The sequence below is a fragment of the Plectropomus leopardus genome, chromosome 16 (assembly GCF_008729295.1).
Source record: "Plectropomus leopardus isolate mb chromosome 16, YSFRI_Pleo_2.0, whole genome shotgun sequence".
NCBI lineage: Eukaryota > Metazoa > Chordata > Actinopteri > Perciformes > Serranidae > Plectropomus > Plectropomus leopardus.
Genome location: NC_056478.1, coordinates 28,853,535 through 28,879,550, shown reverse-complemented (window position 1 = coordinate 28,879,550; position 26,016 = coordinate 28,853,535). Strand labels below are relative to the sequence as shown.

The 26,016-nt window shown below is 40.2% G+C and overlaps 1 protein-coding gene across 1 annotated transcript in view; it reads right to left on the bottom strand.

The window, feature by feature from the left end:
• Window positions 1-26,016, bottom strand: part of mdn1 (midasin AAA ATPase 1) — a 75,096-nt gene that overhangs the window by 9,082 nt on the left and 39,998 nt on the right. Inside the window, 36 exon segments of the mRNA XM_042502992.1 lie at window positions 301-473; window positions 608-743; window positions 1,130-1,267; window positions 1,401-1,562; window positions 2,824-3,017; window positions 4,160-4,297; window positions 4,903-5,129; window positions 5,213-5,620; window positions 5,970-6,085; window positions 6,237-6,342; window positions 7,463-7,589; window positions 7,677-7,823; window positions 8,997-9,141; window positions 9,804-9,987; window positions 10,077-10,138; window positions 10,810-10,931; window positions 12,294-12,446; window positions 13,329-13,453; window positions 14,431-14,525; window positions 14,715-14,810; window positions 15,950-16,188; window positions 16,303-16,585; window positions 17,247-17,408; window positions 17,801-18,482; window positions 19,420-19,532; window positions 19,836-20,223; window positions 20,306-20,520; window positions 20,641-20,805; window positions 21,402-21,525; window positions 21,627-21,867; window positions 23,094-23,307; window positions 23,533-23,653; window positions 24,377-24,543; window positions 24,981-25,114; window positions 25,279-25,385; window positions 25,601-25,730. Of these exon segments, the coding sequence (XP_042358926.1) occupies window positions 301-473; window positions 608-743; window positions 1,130-1,267; window positions 1,401-1,562; window positions 2,824-3,017; window positions 4,160-4,297; window positions 4,903-5,129; window positions 5,213-5,620; window positions 5,970-6,085; window positions 6,237-6,342; window positions 7,463-7,589; window positions 7,677-7,823; window positions 8,997-9,141; window positions 9,804-9,987; window positions 10,077-10,138; window positions 10,810-10,931; window positions 12,294-12,446; window positions 13,329-13,453; window positions 14,431-14,525; window positions 14,715-14,810; window positions 15,950-16,188; window positions 16,303-16,585; window positions 17,247-17,408; window positions 17,801-18,482; window positions 19,420-19,532; window positions 19,836-20,223; window positions 20,306-20,520; window positions 20,641-20,805; window positions 21,402-21,525; window positions 21,627-21,867; window positions 23,094-23,307; window positions 23,533-23,653; window positions 24,377-24,543; window positions 24,981-25,114; window positions 25,279-25,385; window positions 25,601-25,730 (6,539 nt within the window).

The window sequence follows — 26,016 nt, the reverse complement described above, 5'->3', positions numbered from 1 at the left end:
TTTGTCTTTTTTAAATTTTATATTCTTTTGATAATTTTCAGGTAACTTTCTTTAACTTTTTTGCTTATTTCTTGCTATTTTTTTGGGTAATGTCTTGTGTCAAGTTCTTTATTGCCCTCTTTCCATGTTTTAGCATAAAATCAAAGCAGTTTGCTCAGGTTTCCAAGGGTTAAATAATGCTTCACTTAAAAATGGCAGGCTTTCAATAACTGTCAGCTACCGCCACATATGTTCTTTTTCAAACTGTCCCTTTTTTCATATGTTTTCTTAAAACCTTTGTGGTAACTCTGTGCTCTGTACCTCATCCATGCCCTGGCCAGACTCTTCCTCCTTGTCACTCCCTTCCTCTTCATCATCACCCTCATCATCGCCCCACATCCTCTCATCCAGAGTATCCGTCTGTCCTTCACCCAGGTCACCCATCTTTTTATCCAGCTCCTCGTTCTCCTCTTTATCCGACTCATCATCTTCACCTGCAGATGGTTAAAAGAAGAAAAATCAACTCTGGGAAACATTTCTACTAAAATCCATATATTAATTTAATGTCCTGCTATAGCTAGCAATGGGAATTCAAGAACTAAGTGGGAAAAAAATAGGTGTCAGTTACCTGGTTCATTCTCATCCCCATCATGCATTTGGCCATCAAAGTCCTCTGACATCTCGATAGCGTTGTCCTCTGCCTTGATATTTCCTTTATCCTGCTGTTCTTCCTTCTCCTGACCCTCCTGGAAAGTGTCCTCCACCTACCAGAAGAATAATACAGAGATAGCTTCATGAGACATGTGGGTCAAATGATTCACCTTCTGTATATGAAAAGCTTCTATTAATTTGGCAGTTTCAGGTAATTGCTGGCTGAGAGACTCATTCTAGTGTTCATTAATACTATTAGCCAAAAACTCCTCTAAACTATCTCTATTTTTTAGCATAGCCTCTACATGTTTTAGCTCCACATGCCACATATTATTTTTACTAACTCTTGAGAAGCAGTATTGTCATGTCAGTTGTGCTACAATGTTAATGAACGCTTACATTAACGATCAGTCAAACACAATCAGCCTGTCAGTGACAAAAACAAGCACTTTTAGTGGACATATTACTACTTTTGTATGGAAATTTTAAGTAAAAGGACCTGATCTTCATTCTCAATCTTGTCGCTGACATCTTTGGTGCCCTCGCCCTCTCCTATACCTCCACCCTCATAGTCGTGAAACTCTGTGGCGCCTTCTCCGTCTCCACCGGCCATCAGCTCCTGAGGGAGGCAGAAACCCTGCAGAGGAAGCCACAACAAACATTAGCCACTAATGCTTAAAGTTCAACGTAATAACCTTTTAATGCCCGTATTACATAAAAAAACAATACATTTTTAAAGTATAACTAAGTAACTTGTGTTGTGTGTCTACCTTCTGAGCGAGCTCAGTGAAGATGCTGGCCAGTACAGAGAGCAGCTTGCCGGTGCTCCTGTGTGCTCCCAGTGACACAGCAACGTAGTACCGCACCAGGTCAGAGTAAATCCCCAGCAGAGGCTCCAGCTGCACCAGCATCCTGCACGCTCTGTTCACCTCCTAAACACACACACACAGAGCAGAAAGACAGGAAGATGGTGATACTGATGCACAAGGGTCAAGTATGTAGTCACTGTATCAGTAAAAGCCAGTCACTGAAAAGGATGTGAAGCCAAGCTTGGCAATGTGTGATTGGCTGTCTTCCATGGACTTCCTGGACTCCCTAATGTTCATGTATTTATCTATTTACTTTTATAGTCTGCTTTTTTTTTTTGTTTTTGATTTTTCTTGCCAGATTTAGTTGCTCGTAATGTGTATACGGTTAGTATTATTGCTATGCATTGTGCTTTCTTTGTCTCCCATCTTTGCAAAAAGTTCAATAAAAATATGGTATAGCGAGAGAGAAATCCAGGCACTCCAAAAGTATGCTAACTGTGAAAAGCGAGGAGGATTTACAACACAAAGCCTTTATTATAGTGGCTAAATCATTAAAAAAGCCAAGTCATCTTATTTCATGTTCCTTTTTGGTTATTACGTTTTTTGTTATTTACTCAGCTTTTACCTGTCTATCATGTGACTACTACTATAGCGGCAGGACCCAGTAACAAATGATCAATTTGTTACTGGGTCCTGCCGCTATATAGGCGGGGCTACATCCACAGTGCATATGTTTTTGAAGTCTTGATGGAGGCCGATGTTGGCTTCTTTAATGATTTAGCCGCTATAAGACAGGTTTTTTAATGTAAATCCTCCTTGTTTTTCAAGTTAGCATACTTTTGGAGTGCCTGGATTTCCCTCTCGCCTTATCCTGTTGTTTCACCATCTTCCATGAGCACCCGATACTATTTCGTGACCTACATTTGATTGTGATCCACAGAGCAAACCAGTCAGCTCTCTCTTCTTCAATAGAAATATTATTGGAAAATAAATGTGTAATGTGTAAATGTGTCTGTTTTCACATTATTACCACTTCTTGTTAAAAAAAAAAAAAAAAAAGGTCTTGATAACAAGTTAATATATATTTATCACTTAGTTGCTACCACGATTGTCAATAAATGTGTTTGTTTGTTGCATCTGTTAATGACAAACAATATGACTCGAAAGAATGTAGTAATGTTACAAATACAGTGCCCTGCCTGTATTATCAGACACATGAGGGAAACATGGCTCCCTCATCAGGTCACTACAACAGACTGAATACAAGAGATTGTTTTCATTAAAGGGAACTGAGACCTTAAAAAAAGTCATGTTTTTTTTTTATCTATAAAGTCTGTTTTAATAGCTGACATCATAAGGGCCTATGAGCAGCAGTTTTTGGTACCTGCAGCTGTCCTGGCTGACAGGAGTCTCTGTGTGTCCTCAGGGTGCTCAGCAGCCTCTCCAGCCCGGCACTAACGTCTCCCACGCACAGAGCCTCCACCTCAGCTGCCAGCTCCTCCTCCAGGAGGCGAGTCAGGTGACCGGCCTTCAGCAGGTCCTCCACAGGCTCTTCATCCTCCTCCTCGACAGCACCCTCTGAAACATCAATTATCATGATACAGAAAACCAATAATGCTATCAGGAAAAACACGTCATGCCAATATATCAAGTTTTTTTTAAACCCTCTGTTGGTGCCTGTGCATTTTTTACCCTTTTTATTTACAATAAGTTATCAACAGCTTCAAGGTTTCAGACCTCAAGGTGAAGTAATGAGATGTTTTTACATAACTGTGTACCCTGTTTGTTTGTCCTACTGAAAAGGAGCTTTTAAACATGCAAAATAGGGGTCAACCAATATTGTTTTTTACAGGCCCGATACTGATTATTAGTTAATGACACCGATAACCAATATTTGGAACCGATATACATTTACAATAAAAATTTAAATCTTTCTGTCAATAAACACCACAAAACTGCCACCACAAAACAAGCAAAGTGGCAACTTTTTTTTTATAAAGTCAAGTGAAAATTAAAAATTAAAAATGAATAAATACAAATATTTCCCTGAGATTTTACAAAGTAAATGTTCCTCCCATGATGACACATTCTTGACATGTTTTAATTAACTATTCTTCCAGCAATCACTTAAATAAAACACGGATACAGATAATCAGTAAAATGCTAAATCCACCCTCGATTATTGCCTAGGCCAATGATCTGTCGACCCCTAATGCCAAACAAATTACTTTGCAAGATGCTAATTTTCAAGCAAGTTCAGAAATTCTTTTTTTTAGTGTTTTACATAAAACTGACACACAAAGCTAAAATCTACCAGTGATTCTGTAGACATAAACAGCTTGTGGATCACAGAGGATCAAAGGAGAATAACGGGGATTAAAAACAAGCCAAAATCACTGTTTTCAGTATGAACATTGGAGGCCCTCGCAGAATACACAGAACAAAAAACTTTTTCTGTATAGGCTGCATACAGCCCTGCTCTGTGGACCACATCCAGTGAGACGTCTTCAGTCAAGCACAAGAAGCATCCAAACTAGACTGATGAGCAAAGTGGTGGGAAAAAGCTCAAACACAGCTTGCTGTGTTTTGCATCAAGCTGACTGAAGGATTGGATGTAAACATCCTACTTGCTGTCAACACTAGGATTTGAGTGGGATTTTAAATGTGTTCCCTTTTCTATACATCAGTCCTGCAGAGAGCACTTCTGGCACCACTCTCACCTCTCCTGGCGTCTTCAGGCTGCTCTCTTTGCTGCTCTCTCTCCCGTCTCTTCACCAGAGTCTGGACAGCACACAGCACTGTGCTGATGTTTGACTCCAGCTCAGCAGAGAACTCCGTGCAGAAAGCAGGCTGCTGATCTGTTGGAGATAAAGCAGAGGAGCTGCAGAACCATCGTACTTAATGTGATTTCAGTCCTAGCGCTGCTTTAATCCTTTTAAACCCGAGCACATTAGTAGGGGAGGGAGGCAAAAAAAAAATTGCCCAGAAAAAAATCAGCAAAAATGACCTAAAAGAGTGCTTAAAATGACAAAAATATGTATATATATTTTATATAATATTAATATTTTTCTGTAACATGATTTAAATACAAAATTATTGAAATTATAAATATGGTTCTCCAGAAATGTTTTCCTTTTCATTGGACAATTTTCTATTATCTACTATCTACTAATTTTTAGGTCATTTTCTTGTCACCTGTTATTACTTTCTTTCTGTTGGTGGGACATTTCTTGCCAAGTTGGTCATTGCCTTTTTAAGACAGAAATAAAACCATTTTGCTCAGGTTTCAAAGGCTCAAATAGCTCACGAAAGGCATCTGAATGCAGTACCACAAATCTGATGCTGATCCAAGTTGTAAAGGGTTAAACCAGCAGTAAAAGCTGCTTTTTTAACCCTCCTTTGTTTGTCTGTCAGTAATAACTAAAGGAACACAAGTATCTGACTAATTGGTCAGTGTATTCACCTGAGTGTTGGTGTCCCAGGGAGAGCAGCTGTGTCTTCCAAGTGGTGAACTCGGTGATGTTGGACTCCACCTGTCCTCTGACGTGCTGAAGGCTCTGCGTGATAGCTGGCTGGCTGTCTACGCTTCCCACGCACATGGCCGAGGTGAAGAGCTGCTCCACGCTGCGCATCTGAGCCACCATACCTCCAAGCTGGTCGAAGGCTGAGCAGCATGTGACGAAATGGTTCCTGTGGACAATGACAGTGTTGTTTTGACAGTTTTGGCCTTTTCTCACTCCTAAATCAAATTAAGTCGAGTGATTGTGTCTTACCATGTGTGGAGTTCTCTGTCAGAGGTCTGCTGTATCACACTATCCAGCTCCACCTTCAGGCTCTGACTCTGCTTCAACATGGCACTCATGCGCTGGTTCAGGTGGCACCAGGCGGCATCTCCCCTCCTCATCAGACAGCCAGGGGGCTGGCGCTGTGCTGCCAGCGGGGACGGGCACCTCAGGGTGTGCTGCCTGCAGCTGCTCATCTCCTCCTTCTGCTGCAGGTCCTCTGGACAGCACTGCAGCAGCCAGGCCAGCTGCTGCAGGAGGGTGGTGCACTGGGCGGCCAGCGCCTGGCCTCTGCTCACCCAGCCCTGCAGAGAGGCCTGGGGAGGGAGCGTGCAGCCTGGGTCCTCACTGTGACTCTGCAGCTGGGCCTTGATGCCCTGGATGCTGTCTGTTAGCCTCCTGAAAGCAGTGATGAGCCAAGAGAGACAATAGGTGAAACTACAGTAAGGTGGCTGCTGTTTTGTAGCCTCTGGCCTCACTATGTAGTAATTTCTTCAGGGGTAAGGGCACATGTCTTCCTCCTATTTTTACCCCAAGTTTGTTTTACTCTTAAAACATTGACCTTTGATCCAACTTCCTAAATCCAGATGTCTTATCGTTTACAATAAAAATGCTGGAATTTAACATCAAGGCTAAAGACATAGCAATCTATAGTTAGGATTAAAATACAGTTATACTTCTGACACCAAGCCTACAGCCATGTTCTACACTGTGTTTTGTAAACACAGAGGTGCTGCAGCAGACTGACCTGAGGTGGACCCACTGCTCTGTGAGCTTGGCCAGTCGTTGCCTCTGTCTGAGGAGCAGCTTGAACAGGTGAGAGGAGAAACCTCTGCAGCGCTCGATGTTCCCCAGACCCAGCTCCTGCAACAGAACAGGAACACACACAAAGATGCTAAAGTTTGCTCGTCATCTGCCCTCGGTGTCATAACTTTCAGATAGGGAGCTGTAGGAGCAGTAAATGCTGGACGTTGTTATGATGTGGACCACGAAATGATCAGTGTGTGTGTCTGACCTTGGCAGCGTGTTGGAGAGCGCTCAGTAGGGCTGTCCTCCTGGCCCACGAACGGTAGAAGTACTTCTGACATCCATCCCACGCTGTCTGCAACTCCGTAAACAACCTACAGCACAGAGAATGCAAAGGCTTCAGACTTCAGAAGGACTTCAGAGAGTACAGAATACATGCTCTATAGCAGACGTTTTCTAAGTCTGGATCCTGGTCCGGACGGCAGGTCAATCCAGACCCAGCCCACACAATGTATTAGGAATGCAACAATATAATGTAATGAACTGTAAGTTTTGTAGAATATAATCTATTTGGAGATTGATACAGATCCTGGCCCGAGATGAAGCCTTATATAATGTAATAATTTCCCTGTTTGACACTGTTGTCATGGCAACGTTGACAGAAGACGAGTGTGTGATGTTTAAGTCATGGTATGTCAGAGTTAGTTAACGGTTACTGGCAGGCACAAGAAAGCGAGGGTTTGGCATCTTCTGCCTGAACATTACATCGCAAATGTGATGAGGATTTCACTCTCCAAATGTGCAAAGAAAAGAAAAGTCGATCAAGAAAACAGAGTTTTCAAAGACAAGTGGACAGAGAGAATCCAGCACGAAGCCCATGTGTTTGACCTGCACAGAGACAGTTGGAGTTGTGAAGAGTAGAAATATTAAATGCCACTATGACACAGAGCACAGGCATTTTGAACAGCAATATCACACAAGCAACCATTTGCAGGAAAACAATTCCATTTCTTTTGCGCTAGCTTGAAATGTATTTTATCTCACAGTGCCTTGAACTTGTATGTATGTTAAGAACCCCTGCTCTGGAGAGTTGTCCACTACTACAGTTTTAATGTCTGAATTTATCAGACATATTTTTTCTGTAACATTAATTAATAAATTTGATGGATCTTTGACAATAGAGTTTCCTTCAGTTGTAATTGTTATAAAAAAAGGCTACTGGTATGCACGTTTGGTTGAAGATTGGCCACATTATGGGATAGTGGTAATTTAACAACAACTATGTGAGCTTTGCTAAAATCAGCTAACATTAACCACCATTATGTTCATCCTAGATCAAGGCTTTTGCACCACAACCCGTCTTGGGTGTACTGAAGTGAAGTATTCTTTTAATAAATAATGTCCAACAGAGAAGACTTGTTTACTACAAATTCTTTCAGAAGCTACATAGTGTCTCTAAAAGATGCAATGTTAAATGCTTTTGGTTGTATTTACATGCTCTCAACTTGCTCCTTGTTCCTGACAGCAGAGAGAGCGCTGCTCATCTCCAGCGGCTGTATACAGAGAGTTTCCTCTGGGTCAGCAGTCCTGTTCCATGTCAGGCCTTTACGATACGACAGACCTAAATGTGACGATATATAGAGAGAGGTTTGAAGAACTGAGACATAAACTATAATGTGACAGCTGTAAATCAGGGAGGAAAACTCACCAATCTCTGTGAGCATCTTGAACAGGTCCGACAGGGCTCTCTGCTTCTGCTGCAGGATGTGTTTGACCTCGGCTTTCTGCTTCTCTTTCTCTGCTGATGTGTCGATGGTGAGACTCTGCAGGTCCCGCAGGTTGCTGATGACCTCGCCTGCATTAACACAGAGGGGTTTGCAACATATTAACCCTTCAAAATCTGCACTGACCTCAGTTTTCTTGTGCTGTTTTCAGACAACTCTCACAAGCTATTTGACCCTTTGAAACCTGAGCAAATTGGTTTGATTTCTTACGAAAACATTAGAAGGCAAGTAATTATTTATTTTATTTTAGTTTTGACAATTTGTTTATTTTTAGAAAATTATTCAAAAATAGGGATTTATGTCCAGAGAAGTATATTTATAGCATTTTATATTAAAAATCATGTTCCAAAAATATAATAAAATATAGGAAATAAATTTTTAAAAAATATACTTCTAAAAATAATTTGTTTTTATTATTTATTTATTTTATTCTATTTTTTATTTATTTATTTTTTTTTTTTGTTGCTTGTTTCCATCTCCCCCATGTTTTTTGAAAGAAATCAAGCCTATTTGCTCAGGCTTCACAGGGTTGTTAAGGTGCACCATTATGATGAATGGATGTCTGATGTCTTTGCTTTGGTAAATTACAAACAGTCGAAATGATATCGCTATTACACTTTGTTTAGAAACAAATATTTGTTAATGCATCACAGACAGGAAATGCATCTGTTCTCATTAAAAGGATGTTCACTAGAAAAAAAGAAAAAAAATTCTTAAAAGGCCAGACTTTTCAATAATTTGATATAACATATCTTTCAATATAAAATATGCCAATGCTTGATGAAGATCTTTTGTCTTTTTCTTAAGTCAGTGTGTGCATGCAGGTTTTTGTAGAGTCTCCTTTATTGTTGCTGTTTGACACCATATTAACAATTATCTCAATAACTGAAATTTACCACAATCATATTGGTATTATGAAATCTTTTAAATGCGATGCGCGGAAAAAAACATGTTTTGTCCTATTCTGAAGGAGTATCACCAATGCTATTACGATACATCCAGAGGGCAACATCAGTGTCTTCACCACATTTCACGGCAACAGTCGTAGTGATATTTTAGTCTTGATTTATGTGGTGAACCAAATGACCAATAAAATGTAAATGATCCTGAGGGTGGCGCCAAAGGAAAGGCCATATGGGCAATTCAAATCCAAAGTGTCTATCCATTTGAATGTGCTCACAGTTAATATGATGTCACTTTTTACATTAGACTTTGATATCTATTTGTACAAGTGGGTTTGTTACCGGTGAAGTAATCCAGGTCTTCAGCCAGCTCAGGAGCCGGGTTTTTCTTCAGCATCTGGACGCACAGTTTCTTCATCTTCCTGGTCAGAACAGGCAGACGACCCTGTAGAGACGAAGCTTCAACTCCCTCATCCGGGTCCTCGTGCTGAAACACCCATTTAAGTTATTAATTGTGTGTTACCATCACACACATGACAATAATTGATTGAATATGATGACAACATACATCAAGGCAAATGAAAATGACTTCTCCATGCAAGTACGATCATTAAAATGTAGAACCCACATCACTTGGAACGTGGAAAAAGGAGGTGATGGCACGTAATTGATGAGGTTGACATATATTGTTTGATTGTATTTGGGACTCATTTATTTCCTTCTTGGCCAACGAAACATAAATCACTGACTGAAAAGGAAATTTCATATAGATAGCCTTTTATTTCAATTATTTTATTTTATTACTTTGATGTCTGTTATTTTTTTTATTATAATAAATTTATATTATATACATATACAATACATAGATTTATTTTATATGGTTTTAATATTTCTTATATATAATACATATTATTTTATAGTTTTATTTTTATATTTATTATTATTTATACTACTTTTTAAATATTGTTCAAAAAAATGAAACTAAATATAAATATAGGGAATGGAATGTGGGAATGTGTGTGACTTTGAGGAAAAATATATTTGTCCATCCATATTTTGATGTACAAATTTCAATAAAAACATAGTTAAAAAAAGTAACTGTAAAAGTAAAAGTAACTACAGTAACTGTAGCAATAAAAACTCTTGTACCTGCAGATCGCGGCCCTTCCCGGGCAGGGTGCTCCTCAGAGCCTTGTGAACCCGATGGATGGGTGTCTCCTCCAGATTGGTGTCCACGCTGTCCAAACTGGCGCTGCTTCCCTGTTCCACCAGCGCGGGAACACTCGGACCGTTCAGAGCCTCCTCAAACTTCTTGACAAACTTGAAGAGAGTCCTGAGAGAATAAATGCAGGACAGTGTTGGTGGCAAAGCAGCCATTTGTTATCACAAACAATAAATATTTACAGCAGACTGATATTTTACCGATGTGTCTTCTCCACTGACTGCTTGATGGACCAGAAACTGACATCGTTCCACTTGGAGATCTTTGACAAAGTCCTGCGGACAACAATTACAGAATCACAATCAGAAATAATTTATCAATCAATCTCCGGGGGAAAACTGTGGTTCATTATAGTTGCTTTGATGCCACCATGGAGAATTATCACAAGTAGAAATACGTACCAGCACAAATATATAAAAGTATAAAATAAAATTACAGTAATATTAAACAATTAGCACTAGTATGTAAATATTTAAAAATAAAAGTATGTACAGTGTAGTATGCTAAGTATGTAAGTGGGTAAGAATATAAATGAAAAGAAATACATTAATAGACAATTAGCACTAATATGTGAATATTTAAATTGTAATGATGTGCTGAGTGTGAAAAGTGTAAAACGATGTCGTTTGCTACAGTGCAATGTATAAAATTATTATTATGTAAATTCAAAATATAAATATATGAATATGTGTGCAATGCTTTGACAAAGAACACAGATATACTACATACGTTGGAATAACATAAGAATATATACAAATATACAGTTATACAGTTATATACACATATTGTATACCAATATGTGTCACATGTTAAATATAGCCTACAATCAAGAGTCAAGAGTTGGAAGAATATTGCAGATTCAAAGTAAAACTTCAAAATGTGCTTTCACTGTGTTACTTTGACACGTTTGGACACAGTTTGATAATAAAGGACACTGATAAAGACCTTGAGCTCCTTCTCGATGGGCTGTCTGAGCTGACTGATATGGCTCTGGATGCAGTCGGAGAACTGGCTGTAGTATCTGTGCAGGTTCCACAACAGGCTGGAGAACGACTCTGTAACATAAGGAAAGGGTTAAAATGTCATCCCACAGAAATCCAGTTCAAATCAAGTCACTGATGTCTGAAATAGTGACATGCGTGACATCTGGCAATGAGGGCTGACACTGTCTGGTCAACAGATCAATACATTTGTCAATATCCAATCATGATTTAATTACAAGACAAACAGCTGTTTTTGCAGATAAATGTCTGACGCTGTGGATGACTTTTAGAATAAGATGTTTTATTTTGAAGAGCTAATAAAACACATTTTTAAAATAATCAATTCCTGCTTGGACTTTACTGTAGTTAAAACATGAGGGGTCACTGTCATTATGCAGTGATCAATAGCTCAATTGTTGGAAGGACAAGTCCATTATTGTGACATTCAAAATTTAAAATGAAAGCTGTTTTTTTAAATGTTACATTTCATATACACATATATTTATATATGGAAAAATCCTTACAAGGTTTCTCTTCTTTCTGTAGATGTAACTTGAATAAAATCAATCATTTCTGTGGTTAAAAGAATATTTTGCACTTATTCCCTGACCCTTGCTATTTGCATCCTTTTTTTGATGCTTGTAGTTTAATGCACCTTATTGTTATCTTTGACTTTTTGTGTATTTTCAACTTTGTATTGCAGCTGCTGCACAGCAGTTTACCTCAGGGTGATCTTATCTTATATAGGTGAAGTGATATAAAAGTTTTCCTTTTTTTTTTTCGCATCTTTGTACACGAGGATTGTTTTCACGTTGTTATCATATAAACGCAGATTTTTTTAATCACACAAATCAAAGACTTTTCAGTTTTTAGTAGGGCTGCTCTCGTCTAAACGTGGCCTAAGACATGAGGAGATGAGGTAAGGAAAGTAACGGAGGATGTGCAAACTGGGAAATGAGAAAAGACTTATGTGATTTGCCATTGTTGATCATTTGTGGCTCCTACCAGCCAGTTAAGAGGACTGAGTCAAGGACCATTAAGAGGACCGTCTGTCAATGATGGTATTAAACAACATATTTTCAACAATTGTGAAACACCGCAACCACAAGTTCTTGAGTGCACAGTCATAAATGTGCACACAAAATAATTAATAAACTGGAAACAGCTATAAAGCTCTTGTTTAAATGCTCTTAGCATTAAAATGCAACCCATCTTTGTAGCTTCCTTGTTTTTCCCAGTTTAAGACCTCAAAGCACATGAACACAACAAAGTCGGGAGAACAACTTCCCAACTCGGAAACTACGACTTTCTGACTTCACATGAATGCAGCATTTGTGCGATTAGCTGCAGGTAGACAGATGATAGATAATAACTCTTTGATACACCGGGCATGTGAGTATTGTCTTAGACTTGTGCAGAGCAGTGATGCCTGACCTTGTCCGGGCTGGTTGGGGACCAGCAGGACGTGGCAGTGGAAGCTGAGCAGCATGGCCAGGCGGGTGTGGAACTCTCCCAGGGTGGAGCCCTCCATGAAGGCCTGGAGGGTGGAGGACACAGAGGAGAGGGAGAGGCGCTCCACCTCCTCACCTGGAGAGGATGGTTACAGGAAGAGAAGAGTCTTAGCAGTCATAACATTTGAGTGATGTATTCATTTTTTAAATCATACACAAAGAAAAATGGAGGGCAATATTATAAAAAAATATAATAAAAAATAATAAAAAAAACTCTTTAAAAGATTAATGTCGCAAATTAGCGAGAAAAAAAATCAGCTATTCTCTTCGTTTATAAAGTCTCTAATCTGTGAGATAAAGTCAGCAACAAAGTATGTTTTTTGTTTTGGGGGATCCAAAAACCACATCACTTCACTTTGGATCGACCTCATCACACAGACGCTGCTGCCTGCTGTGTATTATGCCTGCAGTGGATGAACTTATCAAATACTTTGCAACTAGCTTTAGGAATAAGGACATAGCTACTCCTTATTTTAGGCCACAATCACCAGATTATCAACAACATCCAGACTTGGAAGAGACAATTTGCTACTTTATAAACTAAGAGAATAGTTTTTTCTCACAAATCTATGACATTAAATAATTCAGATTTTTTTTTTTCAAATCTGCAATGGCCCCAATATGCTGTTGTATATGTATGTAAACACACGGATTGGTTATGTTGTAGCATGTGCTAATACTGGAGAATGGATTCATTCTTCACTGCTATTTGTGTCCACTGGCAAAAAAAATATAGAGATTGAAAAGCTGATAAAAAGTACTGAGCTTCATTGTACTTAAAATATATAGTTTTAATTTAATACACTTTTAAACTTCTCTCATTATGAGGGAAGTTCTCACTTAGCCATTTAAAAAAAATAATAGATAGGTTGATTAATTAAAAAAACATTTTAAACAGCTGCATTGTCAGTTGGTCATTTAACAGAATCAGCACCCTCTCAGTGCCATGTGTTTGTACCTGTATTAGCATCAGTCCTCTGCTCCTCCAGATATCTCTCTACTAGCTGGTAGACAGAAAACCAGTGTTTGGTTGATTTCTCAGTGTGTCGCTTCATCGCGTTGTCCAGACTGCTCGACCAGCAACTAAACATACCACACGAGAAGGGCAGGACAGATTTGTTGAAGACTCCAGCATCTCAAATATAAATACAGTGATCTAAAGAGTAACTAAACTCCCACTTTTGGCTTGAGTGCCTCCTCCCTGAAAAACGGGTGGGGAGGGGGTCTAATGCTGCTTTCATGTGCTGTTCGGAAATATTGTATTTAACATATTTAAGAGCTCTATGCACATGAACATGTCGTTATTATGGGAAATTAAGAAATTTCAGTGATAACCGAGTTGCCAAGTTGTGACGTTTGCTTGACATTTCAGGGCAACAGAAATGGCGGAAAGCATGAAAACAGTGTCAGCTACAAATGGTAAAAAATTGTTATTATGTTCCTTGTAGCTATCATTTACTTTTAGGAGATGGACATTAAATATATGCACCCATTAGTTGTAGTAAGCAAGAAAACTTTTAACTATAAAGCATGTCAGGCAAGTATGCTAACACTGATAACAATTTTAACTTAGCTGTGTGTTAACTTAGCTCTGTGCTACTTGCTGTTGGTAAAACATAAGCCATGAAAAAACAACCTTTTTACTTCAAGCGTCCATGTTTGCTGCTTTTTCCTGACCAGAGCACTTAAATGCGTATTTGTCATCATTTACGACTGCACAACTGGGATGTATGATATTTCTGAGAAGCATATGAAGGCAGCATAAGACACGCCCAGTCACACTATCGTGTCACCTCTTGATCCACAGTACCTCCCTGTCCCCACACACATGCAAAGTAGTCAGTTGGTGAAAGGGCGACAAAGGGGTGGTGACCTTTAGAGAGCACTCACTAACTCACTATGCATATAGTGTATATATATTTTTAATACTTTGCACTCAAATCTGAAGAGCTGGACCTGAATCAACCAACAACTCTACTAAATACCCATATATATTGCTTTTCAACCTAAAAAAAAAGTGGTTTGGGGTTTAGTAACTCTTTAAGCCCCATGTCTCTTACTTGAGCTCCAGTTTGCGCCATTGGATAATGAGCTGCGTGACTGGTTCCAGTTGCTTCCCCAGAGAGACTGAGCGGCTGGCATTGTTCTCCCAATCCTGATGAGAACAGCAGAGATCAGAGGTGACGACTAATACCACAGAGCTCAAACCAACCCTTCACAATGTCCGAGATAATATAATGAGCAGTTTTTGGTATTTTTACCTAATGAATGACAGCAGCTATTAACAACGTCACTATTACTTTATTTTATTTCTTGTTGACTAAATGTGTCTTGTGGAACTGACCTGTGCTTTACTGAGCAGGATCTCCAGACCATTCAGGAACTTGGCCAGTGGACTGGCCAGACTGAAAGCCATGATCCTCTCCACCACCACAGTCAGCTGGAAAACAAACACACACAGGAAAACACATTATAGAAACCCAGACAGAAGTTTCACACATAATCAGAAGAGTCTGCACCACAGCAACAGGTGGATTTGTATATATTTGTAGTATAATTTTACACTTTTAGACAGACATTTGGGCAATGATTACTGATTGAAATTTTGAACTCTTCATCAGTTATCCCTAACGCAACAAAGTATATGAACCCATCCTTTATAAGATGAAGATATTGCAGTTAAAAAAAAAATAATATCAAAGAGCCAAGATGTTGATGATCAGTTTGGCAGACATGGATACTAAAAGTTTTTTTTTTTTTTTTTATCACTAACTGTCATGCTTTATGTCGGTGTAGACATTTAAAATATACCCTACACAAATGCAGGTAGCCTTTGGCTTTATAATTTTAGCTTTTAGCTTTCGCTTTTATCGGCTTATGCAAATGCTCCTACTCCCATTTCTGCTCTGCTTTTATACTGTCCTTTATCAAATAAAGGTGACAAAGCCATAAAGAAAAAAATCTTAAAGATAAAGTTCCTATAAATAAATCTGCATTCTGTGCACAACATCAAACAGTAGTCAGACACAGTGATTAGCTGGTAAACACAGTGTAGCATCTAGCTACTACTTCTCTCAGTTGGTGGAAACCAAAAGGAAGATAATTATTTGGTATAAATTTAATTTCATTATGCTCCATGTCTTCTTGGTGTAATTCAATAATTTTAAACACTTGTGCCAGTCAATTTTCTAACATGTTATTCATTCTGAATTAGAGAGTAACAGTTAAATTAAGCAAATAGTGTTCTATGGCTAAAATTGTAAAATTGTAAAACAATGAACTTGATGTGTAAGTATAGGGCATCAGTCCAAACACTATGAACCCATGGTAGGGCTTTTTTAAAGAAATCATGCCAATGTAAAATTTCTAGGGTGGTATATGTAATTGTATGTGAGGATGTAGTACATCAGGATATAGTAGTTAGTTTTCTTAAAAAAGTCAGTGAAAGAAATGTTTATAGATCAAATATCTGATGGTTATGTCTGTTTTTTGATGCTCCACTGAATCCGAGTTATGAATATTAAATGTTATCTCACTGAATCCCTGTGGTCTGTCCTTAATGTAAAACAGATAACTGACCTGTACAAGAGCTGGGTGCTCGGGCCAGTCCTCCAGTCTCTGCTTCACTGCCGCTCTCAGCTGCTCCAGGACAGGAAGACAGAGACGGGCCTCGCTCATGTTGGGCTGCTGGTAGAAATCGTACGGTCCCTCTGAGGTGACGGTCAGACCATCAGGACCACCTGAGCCCTGAACTGTGTTCTGGAGGAGGGAGGAGAGCAGCAGTTCACTGCCTGTGAGTTGCTGGTCCAGTTCAGCATCTGAGGGGCAAACACAGAGATCATAATACACTGTCAATTCAAAGAAGTTTTACAAAAGTACATTTCTGCTTTGCTGATGAAACTGAGTATAAAAGTGACAGTAAAAGAACTGACCAATGAGATGATAGAAGCGTGACATCACAGGTGAAGCAATCTGATAGGAGGAGACCAGTGCTCTGATGTGTTCTCTGCTGTGATTGGCTGGTGCTGTGCTCTGGTACCACAGTGACTGGGCGTGTCCCAGACAGAGCCGCTGATGAATCTGGACCACTGTGTTCATAGCAGCCGGAGACAGGCAGCTGCTCTCACTGGACTCCTCCTGGACGATCTCCTCCTCCTTCAGTCCTGAGTCTGCTGGACCCTCAAGACTCGGCTGGGCCGTGATGTCTGCAAAGTCCTGATGAAGTATGGACAGGGAGTTGTGAAAAAGATACACATTTTAGAGATCTAACAGACTAAAACAAAAACTCCCAAACCAACCCCACAGTTATGACAGATTTTCACCTTTTTACTGTACGATTAAAACAATATGGTATGTTAGCATTATAATTAAACAAAGAAAATCTAGATTATGTCCCTACAAAGCTGCTGAATTGTTCGTCTTTTTTTCATTCTACATATGTTCTTGTTAAAATCAGATTCTCTTATCCTCTTTTTTAATTTGTGTTGTTTTTTTTAATTATTTTTTTTAAAATATATTAGTTTTTCTTTTTTATTTCTAGAGTTATATTAAGTTATTTCCATGTTTGTTTTTGTTTTTTTCTTCAGTGGAAATGTTTCCTACTTTTTACAAATCTCTTGCTAATTTTTCGGTCATTTCCTTTTCAAGTTGCTCAAAGTCTTCTTACAATGTTTTGAGAGAAATCAAGCCAATTTACAAACGTTTCGACCTGTTTGATTTAAAAATCAAACAGGTCGTTTCTGATATGTCACATTACTGTTAGGTATTATTTTGGCAGTGTAACAAGGTCAGCTTGTTAAAGCTTCACTAAGCTCTGACCAGTGCCTGCCTACTTGAGATATGATGTTTATCGCTTGGACAGCGTCTATGTGAGTACCTTGGTGAACTGAGGGAACTGGCGTCTGAAGTCCCTCTCCTCCTGCTCATCCTCAGTCAGTCCTGAGCCATGGAGTCGACTGCGGTTGCGGTATAGACTGGCCTCCATCTGCTCTCGCTCTCTTCTTCGCCTCTCCTGTTCGTCCCACTCGTTCACCAGAGCCTAAGGAGGCATCATGTTATTTTGAATATGACAGTTTTAGTTGATATAAAAATTAAATAAAATGTATAGCGGGCTGTATATTGTATATATTCTTATTGTTATTCTTACTTATGTATATCTATGTTGTTCATTGTAGCATTGCACACATATCTATATTTTGATATTTTTACCTTACATACTAGTTTTATACATATATATATTTTTATATACTTGTGCTGGTACTTATTTCTTCTTGCTATTATTCTCTATGCTGGCATCAGAGCGACTGTAATAAGCTACAGTTTCCCCTCAGGGATCAATAAAGTATTTCTGATTCTGATTTAACTGTTACTGAATGGAGTCAACCTTAAACCCAGAAATCAGTGGATCTTAAAGCTCTCAGCAGCGCTGACCTGACAGATGTGTCTGAAGAGACTGCGTGACTCGGGGCTGAACTCTCCTGTGGACAGAGTGTGACACTGCACATACAGCAGAGCGTTGAGGAGCAGTGTGGAGGACTGGGGGACCACGTGCTCCGAGTCCTGCTGCTGAGGCAGGAGTTTCACCAGGCAGCGCAGAATGTCCATGCAGGCCCTGGAGCAGAGGAAGTCAGCCCGGGCCAGGTAGGATTGCAGGCTGGAGGACAGCGAGGGGAAGGCCAACAAGCAGGACACCAACTTAGGCAGACCGGGGACAGGTGTGAGCGAGGCGGCAACCTGGGAGGCCACCAGTCTCATGCCGTGCCGGAGCTGGAGGATGCCGGTCCGCACCGGCCCAACCACGTCGGGGTACAGGGGGTAATCCTCAAGCAGCCGCTGGCAGAAGCGCTGCTGGGAGCTCTGCCACACAGCCTCCTCCTTCAGTAGGGCCTGGACTGCTGACCTAGACTTGGAGGACGAGGAGGAGGAGGTCTGCAGGGCCTTCAGCAGGTGGGACAGCAGATCTTCCACAGCTGCCGCCTGGCCAATGCTGCAGAGGTAGTGCTGCAGCTCCTGGAAGAGGCGACCATACTGCGGCTCATGAGGGCGACAGGCCTGCTTCCTGGAGAGCTCGGCTATCTGCTCCTTCACCTGCTGCATCCGGATCCACAGGTACCTGCAGCAAATCACACACAAGAAGTTCAAAGATTTTACAATACATTACTCAAACATGAATTATAAGACTTGCAGGTCACTGTAAACATTCCACCTCTCCATACTGTCTATGAAGCAATACCTTCCTAATGTGAATATGCTGTAAAAGGTTGCTGGAGTCTCATGTTATCTTTATGTGACCTTCAAAAACTATTTCTGTTGGTTTTTGTTTTGTTGTTATTGGTGTGACAGCGCAACATCACAGACAGGCTGGAAAATAGGTGTATTTGGATCGGTGTTTTAGTGCTGCTTAGGAGACAGATGGTAATGGGTGATGATGCGTGACTGCATCTCGCCGGTTAACAAGCTGAAATGATTGCGTTCACCCAGGTGTTGTGTTCTGATCAATGCCAATCAGAGAGAGTTGTGTCCAGCATAATGACTTTCTATAGTCTCATTTACTCACTTGTTTGCAGCCACCTTTTTTAATCAGTAATCTCACTGTGCTGAGTGTTTTTTTTATCCGTGGCACTGTGCTCAAGTAGCAGACAGATTTGTAATTGTACTCCCTTTTTCTCATTCCTGCCCTTCTGTCAATTTGTCTTGAATCTATAATATTCTCTAAACTATATACAATAACTATTAAATCTATATCTATGCTTTATTTCAGTCTATATACTAGTGATATTCAACTAGCCAAATCTGGCTCAGGATAGGGTGCCAGGTGGCTTGCAAACCATTTTCTAATTCACTATGAAAATAAAATGATTAAGAATGGGTATTTTTGTATACTTTGAATGTAAATAACATGCCAGTGTGCCTAAAAAGCATCAAAATAGATCATGTTTATAAAAAAGATGTGCCAGGGGGCAAGAGGATCATAGAGACACACCACTGCCTGCAATATTTCTATATTTCTATGATTGTTCAGTAGAATCTGTTTTATGGCTGCCTCTGACCTGATTCGAGGATGCTGGAAGCCGTCAGTGGTGCTGCTCTCCTCCAGCTCTGCTCCGGTCATCAGCTGAGATGACAGGCTGCGTGCTTTCCACTCCTCCTGCAGCAGAGCCAGCTGCAACACACACACACACACACACACACAAACACACACACACACACACACACACACACACACACACACACAAGAACATGACAATATCCCCATAACACAGTATTTCTGTCTTAAATCAACTTTTAATGACTGAAAAAAAGAAAAAATCCTTGTGCCAACTTTTTACAGAGAAGACAAAGAAAAACGAGAGGAGTATCTTAGCAAACAGCTCCCATCCTCTTTTCAGTCAATTTCATAAAATACATATAAGTTTATATGAGACAAAATGGGGTAAAAAAAAAACAAAGACCAACAACAGCTCACCTCCTGCTGTGCGTAGTTGAGTTTGTAGGCCCTCTTCACAGCGGGGTCAAAGATGGTCTGAGGAGTCCACACTTTGATCTGCAGCAGGCCCATGTTGACCCAGAACACTCCGGAGCGAGCCAGCAGGTTGGAGCCTTGGACTTTGCTCTGGACGTACTGCTGCAGGCAGGTGATGGAGGCCTCCACCAGGCCGTCGGGGAGCAGATTGGGAGGCATGAAGTCCCTGAAGACGGTCTGGATCTCCTGGGCGGCTATCAGAGGGTCTGCATCCTCCACCAGGCTCTCGCAGCTCTCCATGAAACCCTCCTGCAGACTGGGAGGCAGCAGGTCTGCCATGCTCTGGAGCTGCCGACGCAGGACCGCGCCCTGGAGCCTGAAGTCTGTGCCCCTGAGGAGGTATGGGGGTGATTAGTAAACCCCAAAAATGAGAAATGCTTTTAAAGAACATATTTTTAAATGTTTTAAATTACCTGAACTCAGACAGAGCAGGGATGGCCATGTTGTCCCACAACACAGCAGACACATCCTGCAGCTGCTGGATCCTCTCCTTCCACTCCCCCAGGGTGACATGGGAGAGGGAGAGCAGGGCCGCCCCCGATGGTTCCCATCGACCCCCAGTCTCACTGCTGCAGAGCACTCCAAGCATGCAATACGACCACACTGCTTTACTCAGCAAGGCCGGTCCCTAAAAACAACAGAGACATGCATCAAACCAACAAGAAATCACTTTGGTATTTAGAAAGTGATAGTGAGAGCGACTGATCTAAATGCAGCAACATTAATGCGACATGGTTATGGTCGGTACCATGGTGTCTGCTCCGTGGTGCAGCTTTGGAGCCAGCTGGGTCCTGGGACTCAGTGGGTCCCATTTGAGCCAGAGATCGGGGTCTGAGGTCACGCTGCTGGTCCACAAGGCAGCCAGAGCCTCTGAGAGCAGCTCACACCACACAAACTGCAGCTCCTCAGCCGGCTGGAAAACAGCCATAAAGAATCGTCAGATGTTATGTTTGCACCTTTGGAAAATTCTTTCTTTTTTTAGTATTTCTTCTTTCAAATTTGGATTACTTCTATATTTTCTAGGGCACAGCTATGGTTGTACCCTGAAATTTTCTAAAATGAAGGCTGAAGTTTGGGCTGACTCTTTATATATCACATATATTCACATTTCACGAGACTTGATTCACTTAAGCATTTGCTATTTTTAAAAATATATATATTATTTGCAATTAAAAAAACATTTGTACTTAATTTTTCTAATGCCTCAATTGAATGCAGAGGAGACAAGAAGTTGCTGCTTTTATTGTGATAGTCTATGAGCAACGTGAGGTCATATCCATTTTTTTTTTAAAAAGCAAGGAAGCAGGCAGACACACAAACTAAACCCAGCATGCAGCAAACCCCAGTGTTGGGGTTTATGCTGGCTGAATTTGAGTTGCTACAGGCATTATTGAAACTCTGTCTCCAGAGCCTCTGCCCAAATTGAGAGGTAAGTATGTCATCCTAGCCCTAATACAAATTTAGGATCCATGTGACTGATTTTTGAGTAGAGGAGACATTTCCACTGACCCTGTCACTGCTGAGCAGGAACCATAGCGGCTGCAGCTGGCTGACGTTCATCGGTGTGGACTGGAGGCAGTAGCGCAGATGTCTGGACAGTTCTCGACGTAAGCTGTCCTCAGCCTCCTGGTCACTGCAAAACAACAGGGAGAAATTACCGCACAGTCCATTTAATGTCTCTACTTCAGTCCTCATACATATCTTTGCTTTGTTGATCATGGGATGGATAGTTACCCAGGAGAGAGGGCCAGGTGGAGCAGGTCAGTGCTGAGTCGCAGCTGGTTGAGCACAGCCAGCTCCTCCATCAGGGGCCATAGCTGAGCCCTGCGGCTGAGCTGCTGCAGCTCCTCTCTGGCCAGGTGGACTGAGTCTCCTGGCTCCTCGTCCTCAGACATGGAGCGGACCTCCAGCAGCCCCCTGGAGCTCATCTGACGCTGCTGCTGCTCCACACTTGACACCAACCGCTCCAACACTCCTGATGGGAAAACACAGCACCACATTCACGCCCTGACCCTTAACCTTACATCAATTTTCTTGTGCTGCTTTCAAACGCCTTTTACAAGTAATTAAACCGTTGAACCCTGAGAAAATTGTGTTGATTTCTTTCAAAAACATGAGAAACGTCTGTTTTGTGGCTTGTCTGTTTCTTTTTTCTGTTTTTTTCTTCCTTCCATATTTTCTACAATTCTGCACACATTTGTACTTTGAGATTATGTCTTATGTTAACGTCTTTTCTGATACACTGAAAAATTTCTAGAAATAAAGTGATCGAAAAAACATGGGGAAAATAAGGCAATGAGCAACTTGATAAGAAATGCTCCACAACTTAAAAGACATAGAAACAACAGGCTAGATTTAGAAAAACATATTGTTTTAAAGGAAAAATATCTAGAGAAAAGGGAAGATAATTTTGGGAAAACTATATTTATAAATATCATCATCACAAATCTAAAATTGTGTTACAAAATTACTATTTATATATTTTTGGGCACTTTTCACAGGCCATTTCCATTTTTTTTAACATTCTTTCTTTTTTAATAAATTCTTTCTGTTTATGTATTTATTTATCTGTTTACTTTTTTACTCATTTCTAACTGATTTTAGGTCATTTCTTCTGTCTTTGCTCATTGCCTTCTTCCCATGTTTTTTAAAATTAATCAACCAATCTTCTCAAGTTTCAAATGCTTAAACTGCTGAATCTGTCTTCATAGATGTAAGAGTATAAGTTTTGACTGAAAAAAAAATTAACAAGTCATTCCAAAGGCACAAATACATGACAAATACTATGTGAATTATATGGTTTTAACATTTAAAGCCTGTTGTTTTTTTAAGGGCAAAAAACTATCCAAGCTGTTTTTTTGTTTTTTGGGGGTTTTTTTTTACTAATTTTTGGGTAATTTCTTCTGTCATTGCCTTTTTCCCTTGTTTTTTAATGAATCAAGACAATTTTCATTTCAAATTTCTCTGGTTACAAAGGGTTAAACTGCTAAATCTGACTCCATACATGTAAGAGAGTAAGTTTTGACCTGATGATGATGATGCTAGACAATGATGTGACACTCAAATCATTAGGATTCTCTACCAGGAACTCTTGAGATTCCTTCTACTGGACGCAAAACAACCCACTGACACACCATCACTTCTCCCCCCCACAGCAGCACATGTACACAGGTAAAAGTTCTTCGTGTAACAGCAGCTCACCAGACTTCTGTGGGTCCAGCTGGTTGTTGGCGAGCAGGACGAGGCCCCAGGCTTCCAGCAGACTCTCTTTGATGTCCAGCCCGAGCCCGGCACCCTGAAGTCGGACCAGCTCCTGCCTCCAGGAACCTGTGGTGCCGTCTAATCTCAGGTCACTCACATCCAGGGCTTTACTCAGGAGCCTGAGCCGAGACGCACACTCAGCCACCGACTCCAGCTGATGAAAAATAAAGATTGAGTTTGTAAAGTAATTCAGAAAAGAGAAAAATTGCCAGACATAGTAAAGTGGCTTTTAAATACTTTCTTTTGTTTGGTTGGATAATCACATTAGACAAGAGAGAAAAGACCACAGGAACAAAACATAAAAACAATAACTGAGGATGAGTAAACATGCAAAGGCGAGGTCTGACTGTAACGTAGAGCTGATCAAGTGTCTGTGCACCTTGAATGGCAGAGCTTTGCCCAGAGTTTTCTGGATGCCTTTCAGAGCTGTGGCCACAGACACCGGCGTGGACAAGACGGTCTGGATGGCTGCTGAGACCGCCTGCAGCTCCTGTTGACCTCTGGAGTACAGCACAGTCAGATTGAAAATTGTAGACACTGAATTTTTCATAAAAAGTCATATAATGCCTTTAGTGTTTAATTTTCATTTTATTATGTATTATTATGTTATTATATATTTTTTTATAATACCTACAGTATAACACTACATCTGCATATTAGGGCCTTTGTAGGTAAAGGAAAAAAGTACAGAGCTGGGGGAGGGGGGCAACATTTTAAGAAAAAAATATTCCAAAAAGAATTCCTCAGATTAAAGTTGTAAATATTCTCTGAGATTATAAAGACATAAATTTGCATTTTTTTTTTTTAAGGCAAAATCTTTTGAAATTTAAGTCCCAAATATACTGTTTTTGATCCAACATGGAAGACTTTGGCTTCAGGGCTTTCTGCTAGACAGTCAAGAAGTCATGGTGGATAGATCGGTCAAGCACAGGACTTTCACCCAGGAGATTTTTTTAATGTTATTTTAGGTTTTTATTTATTGTTTTTTCTTGTAAATTTTGTGTCTTTAGTTTTGGAGTTTTTTTTTTTAACTGTTACTATCCTCCTTTAGCTCCGCATTTTATTTTTTACCTATGATGGTCCTAATATGCTGTTGTATGTAAAACAGTAGTACTACATAAAATACAAATATGTATGTAAGAGAGAGAGAGAGTCACTATCCCTATACTGTTGCAAATGTAAATGAAAAATAAATATTATATGGAGTAGAGAAAACTTTTTACTCAATTGCGGCGTCAGTGTCTCCCAGCAGTAGCTGGGGCAGTCGGAGGATGAGGTGTTTCTGCACCCACTGCCAGTGCAAAGACAGTACAGAGATGCCCTGAGAGTCCGCCGGCAGGGTGCTGCACACATCCCAGAAACGATCGAGCCACTGCAGCAGCTGCAGGATCTAAACACACACCACAGGTAGAGCGACATGAGTGAGGCAAACATAGTAAGGTTAAGTCTGAACTGTATAAGACCTGCTTAATCTCAAGCTGCAGAAATGGCTTTCATACTGTTAGAAGTAGAGGTATACTATGGGTAGAAAATGGAGAGACAGTAGTAGAGGTACATTTATTATTAGTACTGCTGTTTCAGTTACTAGTTGTAGTAGTAGCATAGCAGTAGTGGTAGCAGCTATAGAAGAAATAATAGTAGTCGTAGATTGTAACAGTGGTTGTACCAGTAATAAAAGGAACGTTGGTAGTTGTCAGAGTAATAGCAACAGTGGGACTACAGTAACAGTAGTATTAAAAAAAGCAGCAGTTGTGGTTGAAGAGAAAATGCAGGAATAGAGGAGTGTGGTATAAAGAGACACAATAATAAGGCGAGTAAAGTTCTGACCTCAAACATGATGTGGTCTGAGATGTAGGGCTGTCCGCTCTGCACAGCCTGCAGGGTGAAGGAGTCCCACAGGTCAAAGAAGCTCCGCAGGTGCATCAGCACCGGGTGGGGCAGGTGACCAATATCCACAGTTCCTGTGGGGGGAGGGAAACACATAAACTCCATCTGAGTTACACACATGTTGCATGCTGTGATGCTCAGTAAGTTGACTTTTTGATTTTGTATCTGTAACTGTAACACATTTTTACAGGTGGGTGTCAACATCAGTTCATAATTCTCCAAAGGGTGCTTTGTGTACCTTTGCTGAATGCCGTGGCTATTCTCAGAGCACAGTTCTGAGCAGACAGGTTGATCGCACAGGTGCAGATGACAGACCTCTCCTCTCTGTCCATCATCAGAACAATTCTAAAAAACACACGCAAAAAAATCACTCTACACATTCAGAACAATTTTACATGACAAACAGTTGTAAGAAAATATATATATAATAATTTATACATTGTATATTTAATGTATGACCATTCAAGATAATTTTATACATTTTAGAAAAATACAACATATCACACTTATAATTATAAACTTAAAAACTATAATTATAACTGATCAATCTTTCACTGTACCTGTTGGCAACTGCGTTCAGAGCCTCCAGAAACTCCATGTATCTTTCCTCATCCTCAAAGTTGCACTTGTTGGCTAAAATATCCAGGTACTGCTTGTTCCATCGCATGTCCACCAGAATCCTGTATTCATCTGTAACAGACAGTGGTAATACTCTCTGAAGATGGCAGCAGAATGTGGTAACATTAATAAAATGTCTGATAGAAAGGTAAAAAAAAAATGCACTGCACTGATATCATCATCAGTCTTACTGAAAAGTCTATTTTATCTATTTGTGTTCTCTCTCAGTTAAGTCATGAACTACATACATTATCAATACCACAGTCATGTGGGTGAGATTATTCACCTCAAAACAGACATTCTTCTGAGCAATGCTTTTTCTCGACGACTGTATTAACTTTGAATTCTAATTTTAATG